The sequence below is a fragment of the Dipodomys merriami genome, unplaced genomic scaffold (genome assembly GCF_024711535.1).
Source record: "Dipodomys merriami isolate MVZ:Mamm:240054 unplaced genomic scaffold, mDipMer1.0.p SCAF_556, whole genome shotgun sequence".
NCBI classification, from domain to species: Eukaryota; Metazoa; Chordata; class Mammalia; order Rodentia; family Heteromyidae; genus Dipodomys; species Dipodomys merriami.
Window position 1 is genome coordinate 277650 of NW_027206131.1, and position 26249 is coordinate 303898.

Sequence of the window (26249 nt, forward strand, 5' to 3'; positions counted from 1 at the left end):
TTTTTCCAAAAAAAACCTTGAATTCAGGGCCCGTACACTGTCCCTGAGTTTCTTTTGCTCAAGGCTAGTAGTCTACCACTTGAGCTTCAACACCACCTCTGGCTTTTTATGAGTGGGTTTTTATTGGAGATAAAAGAGTCTCATGGATCTTCCTGCCAAGGCTAGCTTCAAGTAGCTAGGATTATAGGCATGAGCCCCCAGCACCTGGCATATACTACAATCTATTGTTAAATACCTAAAAATGGAGGCCTTTGATAATTGCTTAACTAGTTGGACTCCCTTCTTTCTTTGCTTTGTCTCTTCCCTTCTTCCTTCCTCTTTCCTTTCTTCCTTCCTTCTCTTCCTCCTTCCCTCCTCTCTCTCTCCTTCCCTTCCTTTCATTGATATACATAAAATGTACATCTGCCAACCAGTAGCCTTGAACAATAAAATTATGGCTATACCAATGTAGATGCAGCAGTAAGATTTCCCTGGACGATTTCTAGGTAAACTTAACAGCTATATAAAAAAAATCCATTAGTTTCTTCCTATAACCAAGCCTTACTTTCTCTTCAAACACATTTTAGACATAGTACTTGATGAAAGTACTTATGCCCCATCGCTTCCTGAACTCAAGCAGATTCAAATTAAGGACCGAAAGTCAACAACTTTTTTGCCTTGGCTGGCCTCAAACCATGATCCTTCCAATCTCTGTCTCCTGAGTAGCTATTATAGGCATGAGCTACTGTGCTCAGCCTTTTCACCGTTTTGTTCCTTGGGAACAAAACATTATCTGTCTAATGTGTAAATAAAACCAGGAAACATACCTGTAAAGTAAAAATATGTCATTTGGGTGGATACATTTTCACTATGGAGATGATAAAAAGCAAAAGACAACAATAGCAAACTAGCCTTCACTATCTGTCCTATAAGAAAATCTCAATGTGGTTTCCATTTGCATTTGTTTTATGGCCAATGACGCTGCGCATTTCTTCATATGTCTATTGGCTATTCTTATTTCCTCTCCAGAGAAGTCTCTTTTTAATAGGGTAGTTGTTTCTTTGGGGATTAGTTATGGGGGGAGTTAATTTTTGTGTATTTTTGATATGAGACCTTCGGCTTTTGTATAGTTAGTGAAGATCTCCTCCCAATTTGTGGACTTTCTATTTATCTTGCTAGTTATGTTCTTTGCCATGCAGAAACTCTGCAGTTTAATGTAATCCCATTTATCCAGACTTTCTTTGATTTGTTGTGTTTCTGGATTTTTATTTAGGAAGTTTCATCCTGTGCCAAGAAGCCCTAGCAAATCCCCTATCCCTTCCTGTAATATTTTCAGGATCTCTGCTTTTACAAACTTAATGTCTTTGATCCATTTGGAGTTCATTTGGGTTCAGGGTGATATGTAAGGATCTAGCTAAAATTTTCTACATGTGTGTAGCCAATTCTGTCAGCACCATTTGTTGAAGAGACTACCTTTCTTCCATCTGACAATTTTATCAAGGATTAGGTGGCCACAAGTCCGTGGGATCATGTCTGAGTCTTCAATTTTATTCCATTGATCCTCATGATATTCCTCCAGCACTATTCTTCCTGCTAAGGATTATTTTTGCTATTCAGGGTCTTTTATTGTTCCATATGAATTTTTGGATTGCTTCTTCTATTTCATTAAAGAATGTTGTTTGGATATTGATAGGTACTACATTAAATCTGTAGATAGTTTTGGGCAGTACTGCCATTTTCACTATGTTAATTCTCCCAATCCAGGAATGTGGGAGATTTTCCACTTCTTTAAATATCTGTAATTTCCTTTTTTAAGTTTTTAAAGTTCTCATGCAAATCAAAACCACATTGGGATTCCTCCTCAACCCAGTTAGAATAGCCATTATCAAGAAAACAAATAATAACAGATGCTGGTGGGGATGTGGCCAAAAGGGAACACTACTACACTGTTTGTAGGAATATAAGTTGGTTTGCCACTCCGGAAGGCAGTATGGAGGTTCCTCAAAAGACTAAACATAGAATTCCCTTGTGATCCAGCAATCCCACTCCTGGGCATTTATCCAAATGATCTCAAACTAGGCCACACTAAAGCTACCAGAACAACTATGTCCATTGCAGCCTTATTTACATTAGCTAAGATATGGAACCAACCCAGATGCCCCTCAATAGATTAATGGATCAAGAAAATGTGGTATATTTACCACATGGAATTTTATGCTTCTATCAGAAAGAATGACATTACCCCTTTCATAAGGAAATGGAAAGACTAGGGGAAAAAATCCTATTAAGTGAAGTAAGCCATACCCAAAGAAACATAGGCTCTATGGTTTCTCTCATCTGTAATAAGTAGTATGTGCCTAGGTTAATCCTGACAGGGAATCATATTAGCTCAAGAGCTATGTACATATGATCATACAAAATGCTATTGAAATGAACTCCAAGACATGGAAACAACGGGTCTTTTTTTTAAGTTGTCAACCTTGATGTCGACAATGTACTATAGCTAGCTCTTTCTTCTTATTTTACTTCATTTATCTTTTTCCATTGGTTTGTCCCTGGCAATCTCTGTCTTTGGTTCTGGTACCCTCCATCTTGTACACGCATTTATCTGATTGTGGGGAAGAAAGGGAAATAACAAAATGCTGAAAGAAATACAAGAGATGACCTATTGCAACAATGATAGTCACAGGTCACTATGTTGGAAATGAACTTTACAACTTTGGGGGGAGGGGAGAGGAAAGGGATAGTGGGAGAACAACCATGTTCAACAAGAAATGTACCTTGCTCATGTAAATGTAACCCCTCTGTACAGCATCTTTACAATGAAATAAATTCTTTAAAAAAAAAAAAAAGAAAATCTCAGCTGGCCAAGTTCCTAGGACTCAGATGGCAGGCATTATCAGCAGGAAAGTCAATTCCCTAGGGAAGTTTTAATTGACTTGGCTTACCTTGTCTGCTTCCTCTCTGTTCCCACCCTCCTCTGAAACTCACCATTCCACGAAAGTCTGTAATAATTGATGGCTGTGCTTTGGTTTGAAAAATAAACTCACTCCAAAATGAAGTCCCCTTCTGAACTACTTAAGACATTTCAGAATAGAAATGTAGTAGGAATATCTAGGAAATGTTCTCTAGATAATTCTTTTTAACTTAAGAAAGATGAAGGAAAAACTTGGTGCTGGTGGCTCACATCTATAATAATAGCTACTCAAGGAGGTGAAGATCTGAGGATGTCCGTTCAGAGCCAGCCAGAGCTGGCTGAGCCTCAGTGCCTGAGGCTCCTATCTCCAATTAACCACTAGGAAGTGGAGCTATGACTCCTTGAGTGAAACCTTGAGTGAAAAATCTCACGGATAAACCCCAGGCCCTGAGATCAAGACCCAGGACTGACACACATAGACACAGACACAGAAACACACAGACACAGACACAGACACACACACACAGACACACACACAGACACACACACAGACACACACAGACACACACACACACAGACACACACACACACACAGACACACACACACACACACACACACACACACACACACACACACACACACACACACAAGAAGAGGAGAAGCGGAGGGGAGAAAAGGGGATGAAAGGAAATATTCTCTGAAAAACATTTCACAATTCACTTCCTTCCCTGAACTCCATACAAAACGCTACACCATCAAAACCAGCTGATGATATTATTCTCCCCATCCTTGGGGAGACTTCATCAGTGAACCAAAGAAGAGGAAGCATTTCAAATCAGACTGATACAAAAGGAGGAGCTATGCTGTGAGGTAATATTAGCTTTGATGGGAATTAGAGCCAAAGGCTGGCTTGTAGTAAGTAGGTAGAAACATGATTAACAATACAGAACTCAAGTCAACTACTTAATGCCTACCCATTTAGTGGAAAGATACAGAGAAGGAAATGGTTATCTTCAGTTTGACATCAAAGCTAACCAAGCAGGTTCTAAGTATGCATATAATTACCTCACACTTGATAAGGCAGAGTCCTCCACATAGATTAGCTGTAGAATGCATGCCTATCATGCACAAGGCACTGAGTTTGATCTTTAGCCACTGTCCCCCACACATAATTAAAAGAAAAAGTGCTGGTGGGCACTGGTGGCTCATGCCTGTAATTGGTGGCTCATGTCTATAATCATAGGTATGCAGGAAGCTGAGATCTGAGGATCAGGTTGGAAGACAGTCTGGGCAGAAAAACGCAGAGAATCTTTTTTTTTTTTTTTTTTTTGGTCCGGTCGTGGGGCCTGAACTCTGGGCCTGGGCGCTGTCCCTCAGCTCTTCAGCTCGAGGCTAGCGCTCTGGAAGCAAAGAACTCTGGAAGCAAAGAACTCTGGAGCCTGCGATGATGAGAAAATGAAGTCCAAGAAGCCATGCAGCAGCCTCCGGTTCCAGTAAAGACCTTCACAAGACTTGACTTTCCTCCACAATGAAATGTGAAATACCATTTCCTGTATGGTAATTTAATCCGCCTAATAAAATGTCTCTAGGAATTACATCACTGGCCACAGGACTGAATTTAAAGCAGTCTTTTAACTCTATAGAGTTGCACTCTGTCCCTAAAGTAAGGGACTAAGATACTACCCCTACCATCTTTGACCTGACCAGTGGAGGCACCTGGTAATGTGTGCTGCCCCATCCACTAGCCCTGAATCACCATCCGAAATTCCCAAGAAAAGAAGCAGGGATGCAGGACCCCATTGACCAAGCATCGTTGAAGGAGGGCAGCAGAGAACGTGAGTGTAGAAATGCCTTTTGACTTGCCTTTTCATCCTGTCATTTCAAATCTGCCTTTGCTCCCACACGGGACCACTTATTGGGGAAGGTGCTTCATATCAGGCAGTCATGCTGCCATGGCAAATCTGTACTAATACCTTGGCCATGGTGACTGTTTTCATTCCATTGTTATTTTTGAAGCTGGGCCTCCCTGGGTAACCCACACTAACTTGAAACTCACAATCCCCTGCCTCAACCTCCCAAGTGTAGGGAATGTAAGTGGGAACCACCATGCCCAGTCATGTGTTTGCTTTAGAACAAGTAATTAAAAGAATGAATCTGAAGAAAGCTGGGAGCCAGCCAGGGGCTCCTGTCCTCTGGGAACTCCACCAGACCTGTGATAGCCGTCTGATTCAGGGAGGCTCAAAGCAGGAGCCTAGAGGAAGTCTGCTTTGCTCTCAGCTTGTTACAAGGAAAACCCACAGAGAAGAGAGAAAAGAAATAATCCTTTTAAGAGCCATCTCTGTCCTGTGTGCTCCTCTCAGCACCACCACCACCACCACACCAGAGAGCCAGTGCAGCACCAGCTCAGTTGGCTTTTGTGATGCTGGACAAAGATCAACTATGATGGTGGCTTTTCCAGTTCACCATGGCCAAGCCTGCCCATTGTCAGAGGACACTAAAGTCCCAAAGTTCATGCTCTGAATAATGCCTCAGTGCCTACTGGAAGATCCTGACACTCCTGTCCAGCTCTGCACTCTACATCAGTCTGATCCATCACCTGATTCTTTAAGAAAATGGAATAACAATTGGGGTGGTTAATCCTTAAAGATTCCAATACCCTTCCCATTTGATACTGACTTACCATATGCATGTCAGCAACACATGAGCTACTCAGCACACAGCCACTGCAAGGCCCTCATCTGGAGATGGGGAAGCTATTTCTATGTATAAGGCTCTGTCCAGCGTGTCTGAGACTTGTGGAAATCTATTCTGAAATCTAGTTTCATTGCCCAAACTTGAGCCTTCTAAGCTATAGCTGAACAATAAAAGTGAAGTGTTTTCTGATTGTTTTCTAAACAGCCAACATAGACAATCTATCTCAAAATTCAAAGGGCCCATTGCCCCCTAGGCTTCTGGATACATCAGCTTGCAGATTTTTTAAAGTTATCAGCCATCTGCATGGAGCAGCTGTCTGTGGACACATGGCAGAGTTCACTTAATCTAGCATCAGGCTGGATGGAAATGCCACTCTTGGCTCCATTGCCAGGCATGCCCCATACCTGCTGGGTCCTTGGGTAGGGAAGATTCCAGGCTATTATTCAGTGCACCACTCTGACGTTATGGTCTGTGGCTGGCATGCTGTTAATTGCATGGCATGAAGAGGTCAAAATCTGGTGAAAATGGAATTGGCTATCCCCATCATAATCAAGTCCATCTGACACACTGTGCTGTCACCTCTAAATCACTCAGCACCAGCTTCTAGGCCTCACTTCTATTAATATGCCACAAATGAAAGCCCCGAGTCCTGCAGTTGTTCCCAAAGGAAATGACATTTTCTTAGCACATTCCACGTTGAAAACTACATTCTCAATGGAAAAGGAAGAGTAAAGAAAGGTTTTTAGAAAAACCTAGGACTCAAATCACAAGAGAGAGAGAGAGAAAGAGAGAGAGAGAGAGAGAGAGAGAGAGAGAGAGAGAGAGAGAGAGAGAGAGAGAGAGAGAGAGAGAGAGAAATAATGTTGAAAAAGAAATGGGAGGGGATAAAAGGGGAAGCAAAAGAACATTTGAAGTGAAGTGACCATGTCTTCCACTTGTAATCCTAGCCACTAGGGAGTCAAAGGACAGCACCCAGGCTCAGAGTTCAAGCCCAAGTGCCAGCAACACACATACACACGCACACGCACATGCACACGCACACACACACACACACACACACACACACACACACGAGTATTTGACACAATGCAAAAGACACAGTGAGAAAAACAAGAAAGAAAAAAGGGAAGGTGTTTGTGACGTGCAGATATTCCTGAAGCATTTGTCCCTTCCAAATTCTGAATATGGGTTTCAGAGCAAGCTGTCACCAACAATCGCCACCTCCTGCCATATAACAAATCAGTCACGACCCACATGGAGTATGTTAAATTGGCTCAGAAAATTTTCACCACCCTGTTGGAGTGGATGACAGCATTAGCCCATCAGAGAGCAGTCAGGCCTCCGGCAAGCCCTCTTATTCAGATGTCACAAAGCAACGGCAGATGGTCCAGGTGGCCCTGGAGTCACACAGAGGGTCACCTTCAAATTTCATAAGCCTCTGCATTCACCCCTCACCATGTCCAACTCAAACCACAACAAATGCACCCCAGCCCTGTCATGTAGACAGTATCTCCTGGAAAACCGTTACAGCCTGGATTCAAACTAGACATGAAAGAAAACTTCCATGTGGTATTTGATTGATTGATGGATTGATTGATTGATTTTTGTCAGTCAGTGGGGCCTGAACTCTGGGCCTGGGCACTGTCCCTCAGCTCTTCAGCTCAAGGCTAGCACTCTACCACTTGAACTACAGCACCACTTCCAGCTTTTTCTGTTTATGTGGTGCTAAGGAATGGAATCCAGGGCCTCATGCATTCAAGGCAAGCACTTTCCACTGAGCCAACTTCCCCGTCCTTCCATGTGATATTTAAAGTAAGACACAAGGCTAGTTTTAATAGTCATTGGACATGGTTGAGACTGCACAATTATTTCTTAGCGGGAACTTCAGTGAACAAAGACTATAGAAGATTACATCAAAGGATTGTAAGATGGCCTAGTAACAACCTAACAATTTGACAAGCTCCCTTAGAGACTCAGTGGCTGGGAGCAGAAAAGGAGCCTGGCTGGGCAACCAGGGCAAAGATCCTCTTTCCATTCAAGATTCTGCATCCTTCACAGTGGCCTTGAGCAGACCTGTGTGCAGGCTCTTGGACACCACATTACCATGGCCCTGAGCAGTCCCTCATGCTGGGCCCTGGGCATCACAGCATAGCCCATTTTAAGGAGGGGCTTTGAAACGCTTGCATGTAAGCAGTGAACTGACTGAACCCCAGAGGTGTGCACTGGGACAGGAGCCTGGTCAAAGGGGCTAAAGGGCCGGGTGCCGGTGGCTCACGCCTGTAATCCTAGCTACTCAGGAGGCTGAGATCTGAGGATCGCCATTCAAAGCCAGCCCGGGCAGGAAAGTCCATGAGACTCTTATCCCCAATAAACCACTCGAAAACTGGAAGTGGTGCTGTGGCTCAAGTGGTAGAGCACTCACCTTGAGCTGAAGAGCGCAAGGACAGAGCCCAAGCCAGAGTTCAAGCCCCACGACCGACTTAAAAATAAAAAAGGAGGGTGCGGGGCTAAAGGTCATATGAGAGCTCCTACAGGCTGCGAGGAGCCTCTGATTGGGCCTGGGGACAGAAATGTCCCACGGGCTGTCCAATGATCTCAACAGTCACATTGTTCGCTCCTATTGACACCATTTTAACACCTGCACAACGTACCCCAGGCCGTGCCTTCATTGAGACCTCTCCTGTCTAGCCAGAGTTCTGTTTATCTTTCTTTAATAAATCTTTGTTGTTTTCCTTCTCCTTCTGTGTGTGTGGATTCATTCCAGAAAGATGAAGGACAGGATACAGGTGTTGCAGGTTTTCAGTATCACATTCACCATTATTCCTCCCAAGAACTTCCTGCAGACCCCAATAATAATTTCACACAAGAGGGCTGCCCGCAAGGGGTTTCCTCCTCACCTTTCTCTTGTGGGTAGACAAAGGTCCTCCCCCGTCCCAACAAATATAAAGAAAATAAAAGGCAACTTTCAGTGTGAGAGCTGTGAAAATCCTCAAACACGTTGATCTACTCCAATGCAATAACTCAAAAGGAAAGAGAAAACTCTAAGAACAGACAGGGATAGTCATTTAGAAATAGAAAAATGTTGGTACTGTAGCGTGTCCAGCAGTTAAAAATAGCACAATCTATACTAGTGCCCAATGTGAGGAAGCCATAAATGTGATCATGGTGTAACAACATGAAGAAATTCTTCCATCATCACACATCAAGGAAAATATCGAACCACCTCTCCTTCTCACAGTGCAATCATTTAATCATTGTGACCAAAATCTAGAAAGAACCAAAGAACAAAAATAGTTGGCCCACTGCAATGAGAACCTGGAACTGACTCTTCTTATACTTCCTTAATCCTGTTACACTGTAACCAAAATTAGAAGAAAATAACTGACGAAAATGAGGAAACGTCCAGAGCTTTTAGAAGTATACACAATCAATGCCAAGCCATTCTAACAGGCTGGCACAAGTCTATGAGAAACTACAGAGATGCTAGTGCAAACACAAATCTTAGAAAGGACTGTGGCTGGAACCCAGCTGAGAGGAAGGTGACTTCACATAGAAATGGGCATCCCTGGGATGTCTAGAACAAGGCCAAGGAATCAATGAAATCGCCTTCGTGATGACACCACCATCAACAGCTCTAAACATAGCAGGCTCTAGCAGAACATGGTGGGCTGTAGCAACGCTGAGATTTTCTTTTCTCTGTCCTGTCAAGAAACCTTCTCACATAGGTGGCTTCTGAAAGCTCTCGACACTCAAGTCTATGGCAAGGAGTGTCACACACATTCACACATCGACCAAGAAATACCAGCAATTAAAATCATCCGGTTAAAAAAAAAAACAGTACAGAGCTGTAGTAAGAGAATATTTCTAACTTCAATAGTTCTCAAACTTCAGAGATAATTGTCTCTCTGTGGTTTTTTTTCCAATTGGATGCTTAGATAATTTCCACTATCTAAGATGCAGCCCAATAATTCAGAATATGTACTAAGAATTATACATAAAATTAAAACTTAGGAAGTAAACAGAAGTGATCTTGTAAAGATGGACTTTCACTTAAAAATACTACCTGCGTCTGTTTTCTTTTGTTCTGTGTTGTACCTCACTCCTTTCAGTCTGTGTTGACGAAAACAATCCTGCATGGATTTCTAAGTCATGTTACTGATGAGGGTCAGTGTGGGTGCTTACAGACTGAGTACACCTATGAGGGTCAATGTGGGTGCTTATAGACTGAGTTTACTTTGTGGCTTACTGCAGACTTCATTTTTGACTCACTACCTAACATTACATATCTCCTGCAGAATGCATAAGTTAGAGAAACTGAGATAATATCCACAATTTATCTTGCTCCTTATATTTAAAAGGAAGGTTTATATTGTAGATTTATAAACAGGCTGTAATCCTAGCCACTCAAGAGGCTGAGATCTCAAAGTCACGGTTGAAGCCAGCTCAGGCAGCAAAGTCTGTGAGACTCTTATCTCTAATTAACCACCAAAACATCCTGAAGTACAGCCATGGCTCAAGTGGTAGAGCTTGGCCGTGATCGATAAAGCTAAGGGAGAATACTCAGGCCCTGAGTTCAAACCCCAGCAGCACTGCCTTCACCTGCAAAAGAAAATCTTAAAAGTAAAAGCAACAATATGGTCTCCCTGATATGTAGATGTTAAATCCAAACACAAGAGATATGACAAAGTAAACAGGACTTAAGAAACAAAAGACATCTGCTTATTTTGTCATATAATTTTTTTTTTTTTTGGTCAGTCATGGGGCTTGAGCTCTGGGCCTGAGTGCTGTCCCTCAGCTCTTTAGTTCAAGGCCAGCGCTCTACCACTTGAGCTACAGCACCACTTCCGGTTTTCTGATGGTGTATTGGAGATACGAGTTTCACAGTTTCCCGCCCAGGCTGGCTTTGAACCATGATCCTCAGATCTCAACCTTCTGAGTAGCTAGGATTACAGGCATGAGCCACCGGAGCCTGGCTCTGTCATATAATTTCTAAATGACTCCATGTTCTTGACCGTGTGTGTGTGTGTGTGTGTGTGTGTGTGTGTGTGTGTGTGTGTGTGTGTGTGTGTGTGTGTGTGTGTGTGTGTGCGCGCGCGTGCGCGTGCGCATGTGTATGTGTGTTGCTGGCACAGAATCAGAGGGAAATGGGGAAAAATACAACAGAGATGCCCATCAACTATACTGGACATTAATGAAAATAACTAAGCAACTCAAGGGCAGCAATGGGAGGGAGGGAATGAGATGGAAAGAGGGAACAGCTAACACTAAGCAAAAGGAAAGAAATGTACATATCACCTGATGTGGAAGAAATAGTTATATTGTCAAAGCTTATATAATTCACAAACTTTATGGACCATGATAATGACAATGTGCCTTGTGAAGCTTACAATGTGTCTGTGACTTTTAACTAAGTATCACTATCGCACAATACTATGAAATTTGTGAAATTTATGTAACCGCATAATCTCAATAAAAAATATTTTTTAAAAAAAGTAAAGGCAACTGACAAGTTCCTTAGTAGGAGCAGGCTGGGGAGAAGAATTTGGTCTTAAGTCTTAAAAGTAATGTGGCTTAAAAGTAATCCACATTTAATCTCTACACCTTTGCACAAGTTTTTACATTTCAACTTTTACAACAAAGGTTACAACTGGCCAGGCTATACCCGTAGCTCATATTTCTAATCCTAGCTACTCAAGCAGCTGAGATCTAGAATTAAGGTTGAAGGCCAGCCCAGGCAGACAAGTATAAGACACTTAATAGCAAAAAGCTGGAAGCGGAGGTGTGGTTCAAATGCTAGGGCACCAGCCATGAGCAAAAATAAGTGAGATCACGAGGCCATGAGTTCAAATCATAGTACCTGAAAACATGCATACACACACACACACACACACACACACAGCCAAAAGTCTTAAAAGAAAGTTGAATTATGAAATACAGCTGGTTGTGGTCAGATTTTGAAGCAAAGATTTGCGAGAAGCTGGGAAAAGAGAATGGAGAAAAAACTGAAAAGTGCAAATCACTGTTTCCTGAGTCTGCTTCTAACAAGCAAGGTAAAGGGATCATAATTGATAGGACATCAGCCATACGTCACAGCTGGTGGTCAGTTTATTTCAGAGTAGCTCTATGGTTTGGCATGGCAGAGCGAAGCCCCCCATGCAGAGAAAATGAAATGATCCACTCAGCCCAGAGAGGGGAAGGAGGCTGACTTCCAGGCTGACTTTATTATGGTGACCACTTACATTGCAGATTGTCACATTCTAACTCCACATCTGACAAGCGAATAAACTCACAGCAAATTCCCTGTGGCTTCACAATACCAAGACAATGACTTTGACAAAGTGGGCTACACAACTTGCTTGTCTATCCCTGGTTGGGGGGTTAGGAGCTATGAACCTACCAGGAAGTGATTCCACTATCCAATGCTCTAGCTTGGCATCTCCAGTGGTGCCGGGGAAACAAAAGCACAGACTGCTTCAGCCCACAGGACAAGGACATCTTCACCTATGAACTCAAAGAGTGCCATCCAAATAAATGCTGGCCTTCTCAAGGGACAGGATAATAAATAATGCTCATGAGATTAACAGTTGGAAATCAGGATTCGTGTTTCTATGGGGAGAAAAAGGTCTAAAAGATAGCAAGAGCTTGAAGACTATCATGATGAACATTACACAGATTCATCTGAGAAGAACAATGCACATCCCCCTGACCTAATCACTTCCAGAAAAGTCAAGGTGGAAGAAAAGAGGCAAGGGGAAAACATACAAGAGTGGGACCCATCAGCTGCACTGGATATTGATTAAAACGACTAAGCAACTCAATGGCAGTGATAGGAGAGAGGGAATGAGTGGGAAAGAGGGAACAGCTGACACTAAGCCAAAGGAAAGAAATGTACATATCACTGGACGTGGAACAAATAACTGTATTGTCAAAGCTCACAGAACTCATAAACTTTATAGACAATAATAGAGACAATTTGCCCCAAGAAGGTTAGAACGTGTTTGTGACTGTAACTATCACTATCCCACAATACTGTGAAATGTGTGAAATTTATATAATCATTTAATCACAATAAAAAATTGCAAAAAATTTGTATATTAAAAAAAGAGGCAATGGATGGCCTATTCTGGGTTAAAGGAGGGTGCAGAGAAGGACAAGCAATGTGGTCTGTGGATTGTGTCCTGGTTTGGTTAAAAACTGGGGAAAAAGGACACTGGATGTAATCTGAGGAGTCATTGTAGATTAGACTATAGTACTGTGTTAATGTTGAATCTTCAGAATTTTATTATAGACCCTAAGGAAACATAGGGTCTCCACCTGTTTACAAATGCTTTGGGGAAAAGAATTTGGGTGTACTTAGATGATAGATAGATAGACAGACAGACAGAAAGACAGATAGAGTTCGATACATAGATGAGATAGATGATGGATGGATGAATTGGCAGATGAGAGATAGGCAGGTAGATAAATAAACAGATATAGAGAGTCATGGTAGGCAGACAGACAGACAGATAAACAGACGGATGGATGTTAGATGGGTGAATTGGCAGATATGAGATAAATAGGTAGATAAATAAATAAACAGATATAGATAGGCAGGCAGACAGACAGATAGATGAGTTAAGATAGGTAGACAGATAGATGGATAGACAGAAGCACAGACAGATGGATGGGTGGATGGATGGAGGGATGGATGGATGGATGATAGGCGGATGAATTGGCCGATGAGAGATTGATTAATGATAGATAATTGACTGACAGATGGCAGAGATAGATGATGGAGAAAAGTCAGACAGACATACCATAGGAACCACACTATCAAGTGAGTTATGCAGAGGCTCCTTGTTTGAGTTCTGGAACCTTTCTCTAATTTAAAATGATCTCAAGCTGGGCGCCAGTGGCTCACACCTGTAATCCTAGCTACTCAGGAGGCTGAGATCTAAGGATCAAGGTTCGGAAGCCAGCCCAGGTGGAAAAGTCCCCGTGAGCTTATCTCCAATAAACTACTCAAAAAAGCCAGAAGCAGTGCTGTGGCTCAAGTGGTAGAGCACTAGCTTTGAGCAAAAAGTGGCCCAGGGAGAGAGCCTAGATACTGAGTTCAAGCCCCAGGGCCAGCAAAAAGGGAATAAAGTTATCTCAAACTTATATCATAATTTTTAACAGGATAGGGTATGTGGACCACATGACCAGTATATTCAACAAGTTGTCCACGCTGAAAGTTAGTTTTTAGATTAAACCTTGTTCATCTCGTTACAAGTACAAGTAATGAGAGACTCAGGATCCCTAATCCTGGGCCACAGTGGCTCAGACTTCAGGGGGAAGAAGGGACTGACAAGACTTCACTGCCAGTGGCCTCAGGCAGCCTGCTGAGGCAGGGCTCACCTCCAGGTCCTGAGATGCGCAGGCATGAAGGGAGGCTAGGGCCTCGCCCCTCCCACATTCACCATGGCGGCTATCTGTAGGTTCCCCCACCCCCTCTTCTCAGCTTAAATAACTCAGCCTTCACCACAAATGGCGCTGTCCTGCATTCTCAGATTTGATTACCTTTACAGCTCCCATATCTGTCAGGACCACTGACAGGAAGACAAATCTAATTATATAAACAAGAGGCCAATTTATACTGAAGAGAGGTATATAAAAATAGCATTATATCTAGTATATAATAGTACATTCTACATATAAGAAAAATTCTCCATAAATATTTATTGGATGAGAGAAACTGCAATGTACCAGAGATGAGTGTGTCATCTTCAAAGCAATGAAGTGATTTACCCAAGGTCAACAGCGTGATTTAAATCGGGCTCTGAAGAGCAGTCAGGTAATACTTAAGTCAGTATCTTGAATGAGACCTTCAAGCCATGTCAACACCGCACCATGGACCTCCAATTACTATTTTTCTTTTGTCTTTTTTGTTGTTGTTGTTGTTGTTAGCTGTGGGGCTTGAACTCAGTGTGTGGGCACTATTCCTGAGCTCGTTTGATCAAGGATAGAGCTCTACCACTTTGAGCCATAGCTCCACTTCCAGTTTTCTGCTGGTTAATTGGAGATAAAGAGTCTCAAAGACTTTCCTGCCCAGGCTGTCTTTGAACCACAATCCTCAGATCTCAGCTTCCTGAGTAGCTAGGATTACAGGTATAAGTCACAATTGCCTGGTTACTGCCACATTTCTTGTCAGGGAGACAAGTAATCTTGAGCAGAGCAGATGTGACGAGAGGAATAGAAACTTATTCTTTCTTTCTTTTTTTGGGGGGGGGGATTCGGTCATGGGGCCTGGGCGCTGTCCCTCAGCTCTTCAGCTCAAGGCTAGTGCTCTACCACTCGAGCCACAGCACCACTTCTGGCTTTTTTTCTTTTTGCTAATGTGGTGCTGAGGAATCGAACCCAGGGACTCATGCATGCAAGGCAAGCGCTCTACCACTGAGCCACCTTCCCAACCCCTAGAAACTTATTCTTTCAATAGAGGTCAGAACCACACACACACACATACACAAACACACTCCCTTTACACGGTACCAAATATAAACACATGAAATGTGCAAATTATATTTACTATTCTGCTTTGTGAACATGCCCTACATGACCAATGGGAGGCCATCTTTCTCAGAGTTTCCTACAAATGACCAATGGAAGGCCAGATCTCTGTAACCCAAACTTCCCCTCCGTGTCTGAGATACCGATTGTGGATTCCCAGTTGGGCCCACTAGACTGGCTCTTCTTCTATGAGACCTGCTCCCAATCCTAGTCCCTGGGCTGGATCCCCTCAGATCAGTAGGTCTCCCCCTCCTTCCAGTGGCCTGTACCTACCCTCCTCCTTCCCCCTAGTGCTCAGGAATGAAGGAGCAGCTGCAGGAGGGATGCAAGCAAACCTTTCTGGGGAGCTAAGAAGAACATGTCTTAGTAGATGAGATCCATAAATACAGAAATCAGGAAGGCCAAGAGAAGCTAAATCACAATGTCTTGCTTCAGGCTCCATGGAAAATGGGAGAAAGGCCAATTTTGGGGTTCCCCTGGAATCAAAAAGATGGGCATGCAGAACCTTGATCATCAAACTGGATCTTCCCTCATCACTTTGCTCGGCCTAAGAGCACCCATTGCAACAGCTTCTGCGGAGAGATGGAGGCCTTTCAGCCAGCAGCCTGCAGACAGCACAGCACACCAGGGCAGAGCTGGCCACACACTGGCCGTGCCACTTGCTGCCATGCACACTTAGGAAAGTTCCCAGAGCCCTTGGAAAATCAAAAGTGCATTTCTCAGTGAGAAGCAAGCATCATTCTGCTTCCGACCCCAGATAAGAATGGGGCCCTGGTCCTGCTGGGTTCAGATGGAGAATATCTGTCCAGTCCCTGGAGAAGCAAGGTTGGGCGTGGGGAAGAGCACAACCCAGGTGAATGGTCATATCATGTCCAGCAAGACAAACCCATGGCAATTTAAACAAGCCTGTGTTGGTTTTCTCAAAGATTCTGGATGGAGCGTGTCCCTGGTGTCCCCTTAGAGGATCTGGGTGGGAAGGGGGAGGGACGCAGAAAAGACACACTTTTCAAAAGAGCCAAGACATGCTCCATTTGCTTCATCTGCGTTAGCTAACCAACTCAACAATGAAAAGCAAGTATGTCTGTAAGTCCTGACGCAACATGGCAGCCTTTGGGGGAGATCATTAACCCCTTGAAATGGTAAACCCATCTTCTCTCTCTGTCCCTCTGTCTCTGTCTCTTTCTCCATCTTTGTCTCCTCTCCACCCCAAATGAAAAGTGTGGTGTGATGCCCTCCTGGGGACAGTTCTTACGTCACTGGGAGATTCTCTGACAAGTTCTGTCCTTTCCCATTGGAAGATTTCAGTAATCTGAATTCCTACAGAGACCGAATGTCATGTCCACAATTAGAATCCCTCGCCAGGGAGTGGCTTGTGGAGTATACACAGCGTCCTCACAGACTCAAAGCACATACATCCGAGTGTATGTGTGGCGAGATGTGTAGGCACACACCACTCCCCCAAGATCATCTCACATAGAATTCAGAGCTCTGTAGGACATTTGGGCAATGCTGCATGCTTGGAACGATGGAAACTGAATAAAAACTACTGTGACTGTAGCCAGGTGCCAGTGGCTCACACCTGTAATCCTAGCTTCTCAGGAGGCTGAGATCTGAGGATCATGGTTCAAAGCCAGCCCAGGCAGGAAAATCCATAAGACTCTTATCGCCAATTAAACCAGAAGTGGCGCTGGTGGCTCAAGTGGTAGAACGCTTGCCTTGAGCTGAAGAATGCAGGGACAGCACCCAGAGTTCAAGCCCCATGACTGACCCCCCCCCCAAAAAACAACAAAAACAAAAACAAAAACTACTGTGACTGCATAAGGTCTCAGGATAAAGACAAATACAGAAGGCACAGGTCCAGGTGTCGTGGTCAGGGCCAAGGGAATCCTAAGTCTCTCATAGACCTTTTCTTCATTCTCTTTGTCTCAGCTACCCTCAAATACCAACACTGTTCTCAAGGATGCTCAAATTCAAACACTGTATTCAGAGATGCTCAGGGCATCCTCCCAGGGCAACAAAGTTCCCATGGAGAGATTCTGGACACCTATGAAGCCCTGTCATCAGAACCAGAGGCCCATAAGCTCTCATCCAAGTCCAGATCCTCATCAGACATACTGGTCCATACCCTTTTGAGAGAGTGTCACAAAAGCTGGAAATGGTGTGGCACATAATCCTAGCACTCGGGAAGTTGAGGAAGGAGGGACATTAGTTCGATGCCAGCATGTGCTACATAGCAAGACTCTTCTCAAAAGGGAGACGTGGGAGAAGGTCAGCATGGTACAGTAAGAGGTAGATAATTGTGCCGGTTAGCAAGTTACCTCCTACCACCGCCACATTTTAAAGGGCACTGAGTTCCTATGCCTCTTAACCTAAAAATGGAACAAGGAAGGACTTATCTGGGGAAAATTCCTACCCACGTGTAGAAGGCTAACTTCTCCATACTGTGAAACATACCTGAGCTGCTCTTCCTAAGAGCAGCTGTGGGCTCCCATGCTTTGGCTACGCATGCCCCCTTGTGGCCACAGAGCAGCTCCACTTGTGTCTACTGGGATCCAATATGAGCAAACTGCAAAGTGGAATAAGGGAAGGAAAACCAGGAGCAGAAGAAACCTGGGGATCTACACATCTCATTTTCAATAACCAGCTCAGACTGATTCTATCTGGAGTTGAACTTAATCACAGTTGTAAAAAAAAAAACCTAGGAGAATGAAACTCGAGTATCATCCCAGCAATGAACTGTAACAAGTTTTCAGAAGTCCTTTCAAGTATTTCCTTAAAAAATATCGAATGTTTCAAAACCACAGTTATCCAAGTGTCCCCTCTGCAGGACACACAGGTTGTTGTGGGAGTTTCTGGGATGGAACCCTTCCACTCTCCTGTTTCTCCCGTGTTCTTCGTACCCTACCCCTGCTGGGTAAGAGGAGAATCAACACAGCACAAAGGCAAAAGCACCAGACAGAAGCTGCCATCAGGGCACTGCAGGCCAGGTGAGCTACAGCCAGAGTGTTCACACTGCGAGTGGACAATGCGGCTGCAAGCTACTTGCCCCACATAGGAACAGACATTCCCAGGGCAGCTAGACAGCAAAGATGGGTCAAGGGCAAAAAAAACCTGTAAATATTCTAAATAGAGCTTGTGTGGGCACATATATATGTGTGTATACATGTACGAGTGTGCATGCATCTGTACGTGTGTACATGTGTGTAGATGTGTACATGTGTGCTTGTATGTACTGTGTATATGCATGCATCTATGTGCATGCATGTATTGTGTAAATGTGTGTGTGTGTTACTGGGCTTTGAATTCAGGGCCTGTGATAGCTAGCCAGGCACCCTACCACCCCCTCTAACCTCTTTTTGCTTTAGTTATTTTTTTAGATAGGGTCTCACACTTGGACCATGATCCATTTACTTGTGCCTCTGGGCATTATGGATGTGAATCGCCATTCCCGGCTTGTTCTCTGAGACATGCTCTCACTAACTTTTTTGCCTGGTAATTCTCCCATATCTGCCTTTCTGGTAGCCGGGAGTACAGATTTGTGCAATGCCAGGCCTGATCCGACCTGTGGCACTTTTGATTTCCCCACTGGCATCATTAGGAAATATGTTGACACTACCCTGGCTTCATGAGAGCCCTGGGCCAGAGCCCATCCAGCAGGGTCCAACCACAGGAAGGAAAGCTGGACATCAGTTCCAAAGTTCCTTTCTCCTACTGGCTACAACTTCCTGTGGCTGTACATTTCAGACACCTGCAGTCAACACATATGAAACCAAACAGACAGAGTACCATGACCTGCACAATGACACCAAAAACACCCAAGAAAGATACGACACACTTATACACACAGCGTGCAAGTCCTACTTACTTTCCAATACGACCACCAGAATTCACACCCAGTATTCCCCGTCAGCAACTCTGGTTCACTGTGACTCCATTTACCAGCCTGATCTCTCTAAGCCATCACTGGTATACATTTGGACTAGACTTTTTTCATTACCTGCTTATTTGTGCCATAGTTTGAATTCAGGGCCTCACACATTTGCCAGGCAGGCCCCTTAGTATGTGAGCTATATCTCCAGTTCTTTTTTGTTTCATTTACTCTTCAGGCAAGGTGTTGCTTTACTCTCAAGCTTCAGATATCAATCCCCCGACTCGTGCCGCTCATGGAACTGAGATGAGAGGCCCAGGGCACCACGGCCAACTTTTAGCATTGAAATAGGGTCTCCCTGATTTTTTTTCTCCAACCTGGCCTTGACACATAATCTTCTCACCTTTAACCTCCCTAGTAGCTGGGATTACAAGTGGGAGCTAATATACTCAACTATGCAAACTTTTAAATCCTCAAATATGTTTTCACTTTTGTTGTTTTCAATACTTAATGTTCAAATAGGTCTTCCATGCACTAGCTCATCCTGATGGGCTATGCCATGCTTATAAGCTTCCAACAACATCATAAGAGAAGTCACTGGGCGTGAAATTTAGGAGAGGGAAGAAGAGGCACACTCCACTGAATGGGTACCACCGCCTCCCTCATCCCCGCATCTTGGAATGCTTCTAATTCCAAATAGACACTGATGCAGGAGACTCTGAGGCCCATGAGTAGGTCCCTCAACTTCAAACCCCACAGGCTCCCAGGACAGCCTACAATGGAGCAGGCACCCCAGCCAGCTCTGGGCCAAGGTCTAATGGCTGTGCTCTTGCACCACCTGGTGGCTGTTTAATTTCAGGTCAGTGTTATCTGTCAAGAAAGCCAAACAGTACCTAGATCTCCTTAGAACTAGGTCTGCAGCATTTCAAATGAGCATGGGGGATGTGTGATCAGTTGAAGCATGGAGGAGGCAGCCAATCCTGAGATCAAGCTCCCAAGACAAGAAAGCTCTCACTGCATGTGCAAGGCGCTCCCCAGCATGAACCACACATCAGCCTCTGCATGTCTGAAACCCTCTACCCAGTCCCCCAAAGGAACCTTGGGCTTAATAGTTGACTTCAAATGCTACACTTGATGGTCCCATGCAGACATTTCCTACATATCACTCAAGGACCTGGAAATCTAGGTAGCTAAAATTTATGCATTTGGGGGATTACATTTTTCTTTGTAGAGGAATTTGCAAGTACAGGAATCCGTGAGTCATGAGGACTGACTGCATATCTCAAACCCTTCTGAATTTAACATTCTCCATTATCTTTCCCTCCCTCCCACAGCCAAATCTACTTGTTTATCTCCTTTGATGAACTGCCCCTGCCTTGGGGAGAGATGCTCACTTCCACTTTGAGCAAATCCAAAAGCTACCTGTGGCTTTTCTAATGTGTGCTCCCAGAGAAGAAGTGGAAAGGAGCATGAGCTAAGTGCTCCTGAGAGTGAGGAGGCCCATCGGCTAACTACTCCCCGAAATGAGAAGGAACATTGACTAGGTGCTCCTCAGAGTGAGAAAGACCATCGGCCAAGTACTCCCTGGAACGAGAAGGATCATGGACAAGGTGCTCCCTGGGTTGAGAAGGAACATGGGCTAGGTGCTCTCTGGAGTTGGACCATCAGCTAAGTATCCCCTGGAGTGAAGAGGACCACTGGCCAAGTGCTCCCTGGAGTGAGGATCATCAGCCAAGTACTCCCTAGGCCCAGGCCGCTAGTCCACAATCTCACAAGGTCTCCAATGATCCTAAACTCACAAAGTTGTTGCCAGTTTCACAGCTGAAGAAAGCGAAGGGCACACAGGTTGAGGACAGACCACTGGCCCATGGGCCAGAAGGGAGACAGCTAAAATTTCAATCTAGATCCACTGGACTCCAAGCCTGCTTGGAGGCAAAACAACATCATGCAAATCTCAAAAGGAATCGCTAATCTCAGACCAAGACAGTGAGTAGAAACAGGCAAGGTTATCTTGCTTGGTGAACAGAGAATCAGGCAGAACTCTGCATACAATTCCAGGGTGCCCCAGGCCTGCCCTGAGCCAGCTGACAGTGTTTCTGCCACATGGCCTGTAGGTGGCAGAGTGAGCACATGAGTTTGCTCCTAGTACTTAAGAAAGTTTGCCTGGCTGGGTGTGTAAAAGTGAAAGCAGCTTTCTAAAGTTATTGACTTGCTGCCCTATAAATCATTAATCAACAGTCCTTCCAGCTTCTCAACTGTCTGATCAAGATCTTGGCCTTGGGGAAGTTCTAAAATTAAAAGCTAAAAGAACATCATGAATATCTAAACTAACTATCTAAACTGAAACATTATCATATATACTAATAATAATTTTAAAAAGAAAACCCTATGTCTCCTGTTGGTTATTGTCCATTTGAGTTCTACTTTTTTTCCAAAATAACTTTACAAGTTGTTGCAGGAAAGTGTGTGTTGGTGGGGTGGGGGGAAGGGGAGAATTAGTCCTACAAATTCTACCCCTCCCATCTCCACCCCCTGGAAGTACTGGTTGTAAACTCAGAGCCTCATGTTTGCTTGCTAGGGAGGCAAGCTACCACTCAGACCATGACCCCTGCTGCCTGAGCCACACCATTACCACTTGAGCCACACCCACAACATTAGAGGTTCAAATAATTCTACAGGCCAGAAAACCAGACCAAGTCGATGTCCAATGAAACCCTACATCACTCTTCATTCAGCAGTCATGAGACACGGCACCCTCCAGGCATAGAAAACAGAGACAGAGATGTCCCAACACCCTAAGTAAGAGTCATCTGACATAGACGGAGCCACACTGACTCATGGTAGAAACTGGTGATTTTATACAAGGACCAAGTCTGGAAATAAAAAGAGCTATCTTACCTACTCCCTTCCCATTTACAAGCCTAGGCCTGTTCGATCTTCACACCCTCCTTTCCCTATGACTCTGCTCTCTGCTGCCAATCACGAAGGACTAGAGCAGAAATACAATCAGCCCTGAAAATGGCAGACATTTTTGGCATAGTTTGTGGGAAATCAAAGCAGTGGCAGAAGGAGGACAGTGGAGCTACAGTAGCACAGAGGAACCCAAAGGCCACCCATGCACCAGAAGAGGGCAGCAAAATCACTTTGGAGTGATGCTGAAATGCACAGGCCTTGAACTCTCTCTGGAAATTTGACTTGAAGAATATGGATTATGCAAACTTCCAGGGAATTTAGACATGCCTTGCTCAGGACACAAGAGTAAACTTAGAAGGCAGGAGAGTGAAGTCCCTTCTTCACCAGGCTGAATGTCTGGGAAAGAGCTCTGTCAGGTGAGCAAGAACAGCTTGGTCATCATCACAAATCTGCACCTGTCCTGTCAGTCATGACCCTATTCACCAGCATTTTTGAACTTCAATTCAACTAAACAGTCAAATGGAACTAACAGGTCAAAATTTAGGATATGATAGAACAAAAATGGTCTCAGAGTATCATTGCAGGGCAAGCAAAAAAGCTGTGTATGTCGTAAAAAAAAAATTCCCTTATTAGGAAAAACATTGAGACTAACACTACAAACTTAATTCTTAACTAAAAAGGTACTAAGGAGAGGACTTTAAGATAGTTTGACCATGGAATTACTAGATGTTTATTGGAAGCAACTGAGCTCTATGGAAAGCTTTGAAAATATTTATCATAAAAATGAGTTTTATAAAGTCATCCTAATAATGTGATCAGGGTTATGTGTGCATAAATAATGGGTGCAGTACTGTAATTGCAGATGAGTAGGTGGTTTCAAAACACTGAGTCAGAAAAAATAAGAAAAGCTTAAGGACAGCACACAGCCCCAGGACTGCTACAAAAAAAAAAAAAAAAAAAAAGTTAAGGATTCTATTCAAAGAGAGAGGCAAAAGAATTGAATAAAGCTAAAATTTCAAAAACTTGATGAAAACTATGAACACACAGATCTAAGTACACAGCATGTGTGTGGGTCAGGTTGGGGGCAAAGGAAAAGATACCAAAAGTGATCATAATCAAGCCCCTCAGGGATTCTGAGGGCAGCAGAAAATAGCAACAGGAGAACAGCATATTTCTCATCAAAAGCAAGTGAGAAGACAGTAGGGCAACATTTTCCGGTGAGGGGAGAGAGAGGGGAGGCAGGGATTCAAATTAGAATCCTATGTGCAGAGAAAGTAACTTTCAAGTTTAGCTAACTTTCAAGAGAAAAGATAAAGAAACTCTCAGAAACAAAAGCTGACAGAGTATGTCACACCATAAGAAATTTAGGGAAAATCAGAACAGTTAGAAATGGAGATAGACATAAATAAAGGAAGACTTCTCAGACATGCCAACTACATGTGTAAGTGCATGGAACTTTTTCTTATGATTTAAGCCTTTTCAAAAGACAGTGGTTTAAAGTAAACTATAGGGTGGAATTTGTACTTTATATATAAAATTTATACTTTGTGTATGTATACATATGTAAGGATATACATATATAGTTTATGTATATAGTTTATGTACATATATATGAAGTAAAAAGTCTGATAAATTATAAAGTACAGAAGTCAAGAAGTAGAGGCACATTCCTGTAAAGTTTTTATAACATGCATAAAGTGGTGTTCAATGAAGAGGCTGTTCTGGACACCTTAGGTTCAGATTCACAGACTGAAAAAAACAAATAATCAACAACAACAAGAATGCCCAAAGGAGAACAACCATATTGGTGTCTTCAGCAAGACAAAGCTCTCAGGAAAACATAAATTGTACAAATCTTGTGATGTATTACATACATTCCAGGAGACTCTGGGTTGGATTCTGATGTAGACTTGACGTGTGTAAGTTATTCAGTCCCACACCAAATCGTAAGACGCATCCAGAACTGTCTCCATCCCTCAGCCCCATCTGAAGGAGCAGGTCTGAGGAAAGCCACATGTGTTCCAGACTGATTATTCTTGGCTACACTTAATCACCACCGAGTAAACAAACGCAGCACTCACTCACACTTGTGCAACTTATTCCATCCCCTTCAGCCAGAGGAAACTGTCACAGGATGCTATTTAACATCTGGAAATGTGGAAGCGATTTTACAGAGCACACAAGGAGCACACGCTTGTGGCAGCGGCTGAGGTCACCCAGGGAGTGGAAGGAGAGAACTCACTTACAATGAAGCCAAGTTTCTTGTAATCCCGGGTGTACACGGACTTGCGTTTCTCCACGCTGCTGCTGCTATTATTAGATTCAGTCTCCGCATCAAAAGCAATTCTTTGAAGTTCAAATATGATGTCTCTTTGAGCCTAGATTGAAGGAGGGAGAGGAATCTGCTGTCATTGTGCAAAGTGACATCAACTCTCTTTTTCTTCACCCCCAGAGTCCAAATGAATCATGCTTTAGAGTAAAAGAAAACCAGATAAAAGTCAAGCCATGTTCTAAAGGAGAGCTGAGCACACTTTGCCCTTTTCCCCTCCCCAGGCTTCTCAAGCTTGGCATCTCTCCAGTGACCCACGCTGCCATCTCATGTGGAATATTGGTAACCAGTTGCCAGGGACCTGGCCTAGATGAGGTCCTAATTGCGAAGGGAGGCAGTGAGGGGCGTAGGCTGAGGTAGAGTCTGGGAGGGCCCACTGCTACCTACAAAGCAAGAGGCTCACAAGGCCCGTGAGCAGTTCTGCAGTCGCAATGGATCTTTTACTCCACTAATCAAGGACACATCATCAAAACTAACAGGAAACCAAAATAAAAGGAAGATCCCAAAGAAGAACCAACCCCTGTGCCCTTCCTTGTCCATCCATAGTAAATGGATGAGCACATGACATTCACAAACAGCAGGAACAGAATTCCATAGTGCCGGTGGCTCAGGCTTGTAATCTTAGCTACTCACGAGGCTGAGATCTGAGGATAGCAGTTCAAAGCCAGCTCAGGTAGGAAAGTCCATGAGACTCTTATCTCCAGCTGACCACCAAAAAAGCCAGAAGTGGAGCTGAGGCTCAAGTGATAGGGTGCTAGCCTTGAGCACAAAACGTCAGGGACAGCATACACAAGGACAAACCTTAAAGGTACTAGGTGGAGTGAAATAAGGCAGATAATAGGTGACAAGTGTTGCCTAGAATACTTCTGTGTAGCCACACCACAGCAACAGGAAGCAAAATGGAGCAAGCTGGCCAGGGCTTGCAGGATAGCTCAAATGGAGTTATTGTTTAGGGGACCCAGAAATTCAGTTTTGCCTGATGATACTTGGTAATGTTTTCATAACAATGTGAATATACTCAGTGCCAGTGAGCTTCCACTTTAAAATTACTCCCTTATTCACCAAACAAAAAACCACATGCATGTTCAGGGCCTAATGGAAGCCTTTATTTATTGCTAGCACTGGGGCTCAAACTCAAATCCCCATGATCTTACTTTGCTTTTTCACTCAAGGTTTCCATTCTATACTTGAGCTATCCCACTTCCAGGTTTTTGCTAGTTAATAGAAGGTATGAGTCTCACAGATTTTCCTGCCTGGCTAGCTTTGAACCAGGACCTTCAGATCTCAGCTTCCTATCTAGGATGACAATTGTTAGCCATCAGCATCCAGCTATGATCAATTGGTTTTATTATCTATAGGTATTCACCTATATTGAGAAGCCATATCCCCAAGCCCTAAGAAAGTAATACAATACTTATAGGATCCTCACAAACTCCAGGATTCAGAGTTGCTAGCAGAAAGATGGCTGGTGGCATTGCACTTTCTGTTTGTCACATGTTACTGCTGTTAGATGCACACCTACCTGATCCTGGGGGTCCATTTTGGTCATCATACTGTCTTCCAGGAGGTTGAAGGTGAGCACTTGGGAGAACATATAATTGGTGGGCCATCTCGTTGTTGATGGCCCGCTGGGCAAGGATGACATGCTGCAGAAATACTTTGTTAAAATACTTACCAAAAAAAGAAACGGCAGACCACAAACTAAACATCATCAACAGGCCCAAGTGGAGGCTGGGCAGTCTGCATCTAGATGCAACCAGGAATGAAGCCTGGTGGCTCACCCTTCAGAAGGAAAGCCAACATACATGTGAGCTCAGAGCTCTCCCTGATGACTCAGAGGCAGGAAAAGATCTACTGTGTGCAGAAGAGGAAACAGAGGGTGGGGAGGCTCTTAAAGGAAAGGGTCGGGCCCTGGCTCCCCCAGGTCACAGAGGGGCAAATGGTGTCACCACCATCATAGTCCCCTACCCACGCATCCAACTTCCAAGCACTAAAGCAATCTTGTTCCCACCCTACAGAA

General features: G+C 43.8%; 1 protein-coding gene across 1 annotated transcript in view; it reads right to left on the reverse strand.

Moving 5' to 3' along the window:
• The window catches only part of LOC138812007 (engulfment and cell motility protein 1-like), a 96515-nt gene that overhangs the window by 21155 nt on the left and 49111 nt on the right, over positions 1–26249 (reverse strand). The window contains 3 exon segments of the mRNA XM_069999965.1: positions 24147–24278; positions 25752–25814; positions 25816–25875. Coding sequence (XP_069856066.1) covers positions 24147–24278; positions 25752–25814; positions 25816–25875 — 255 coding nt within the window.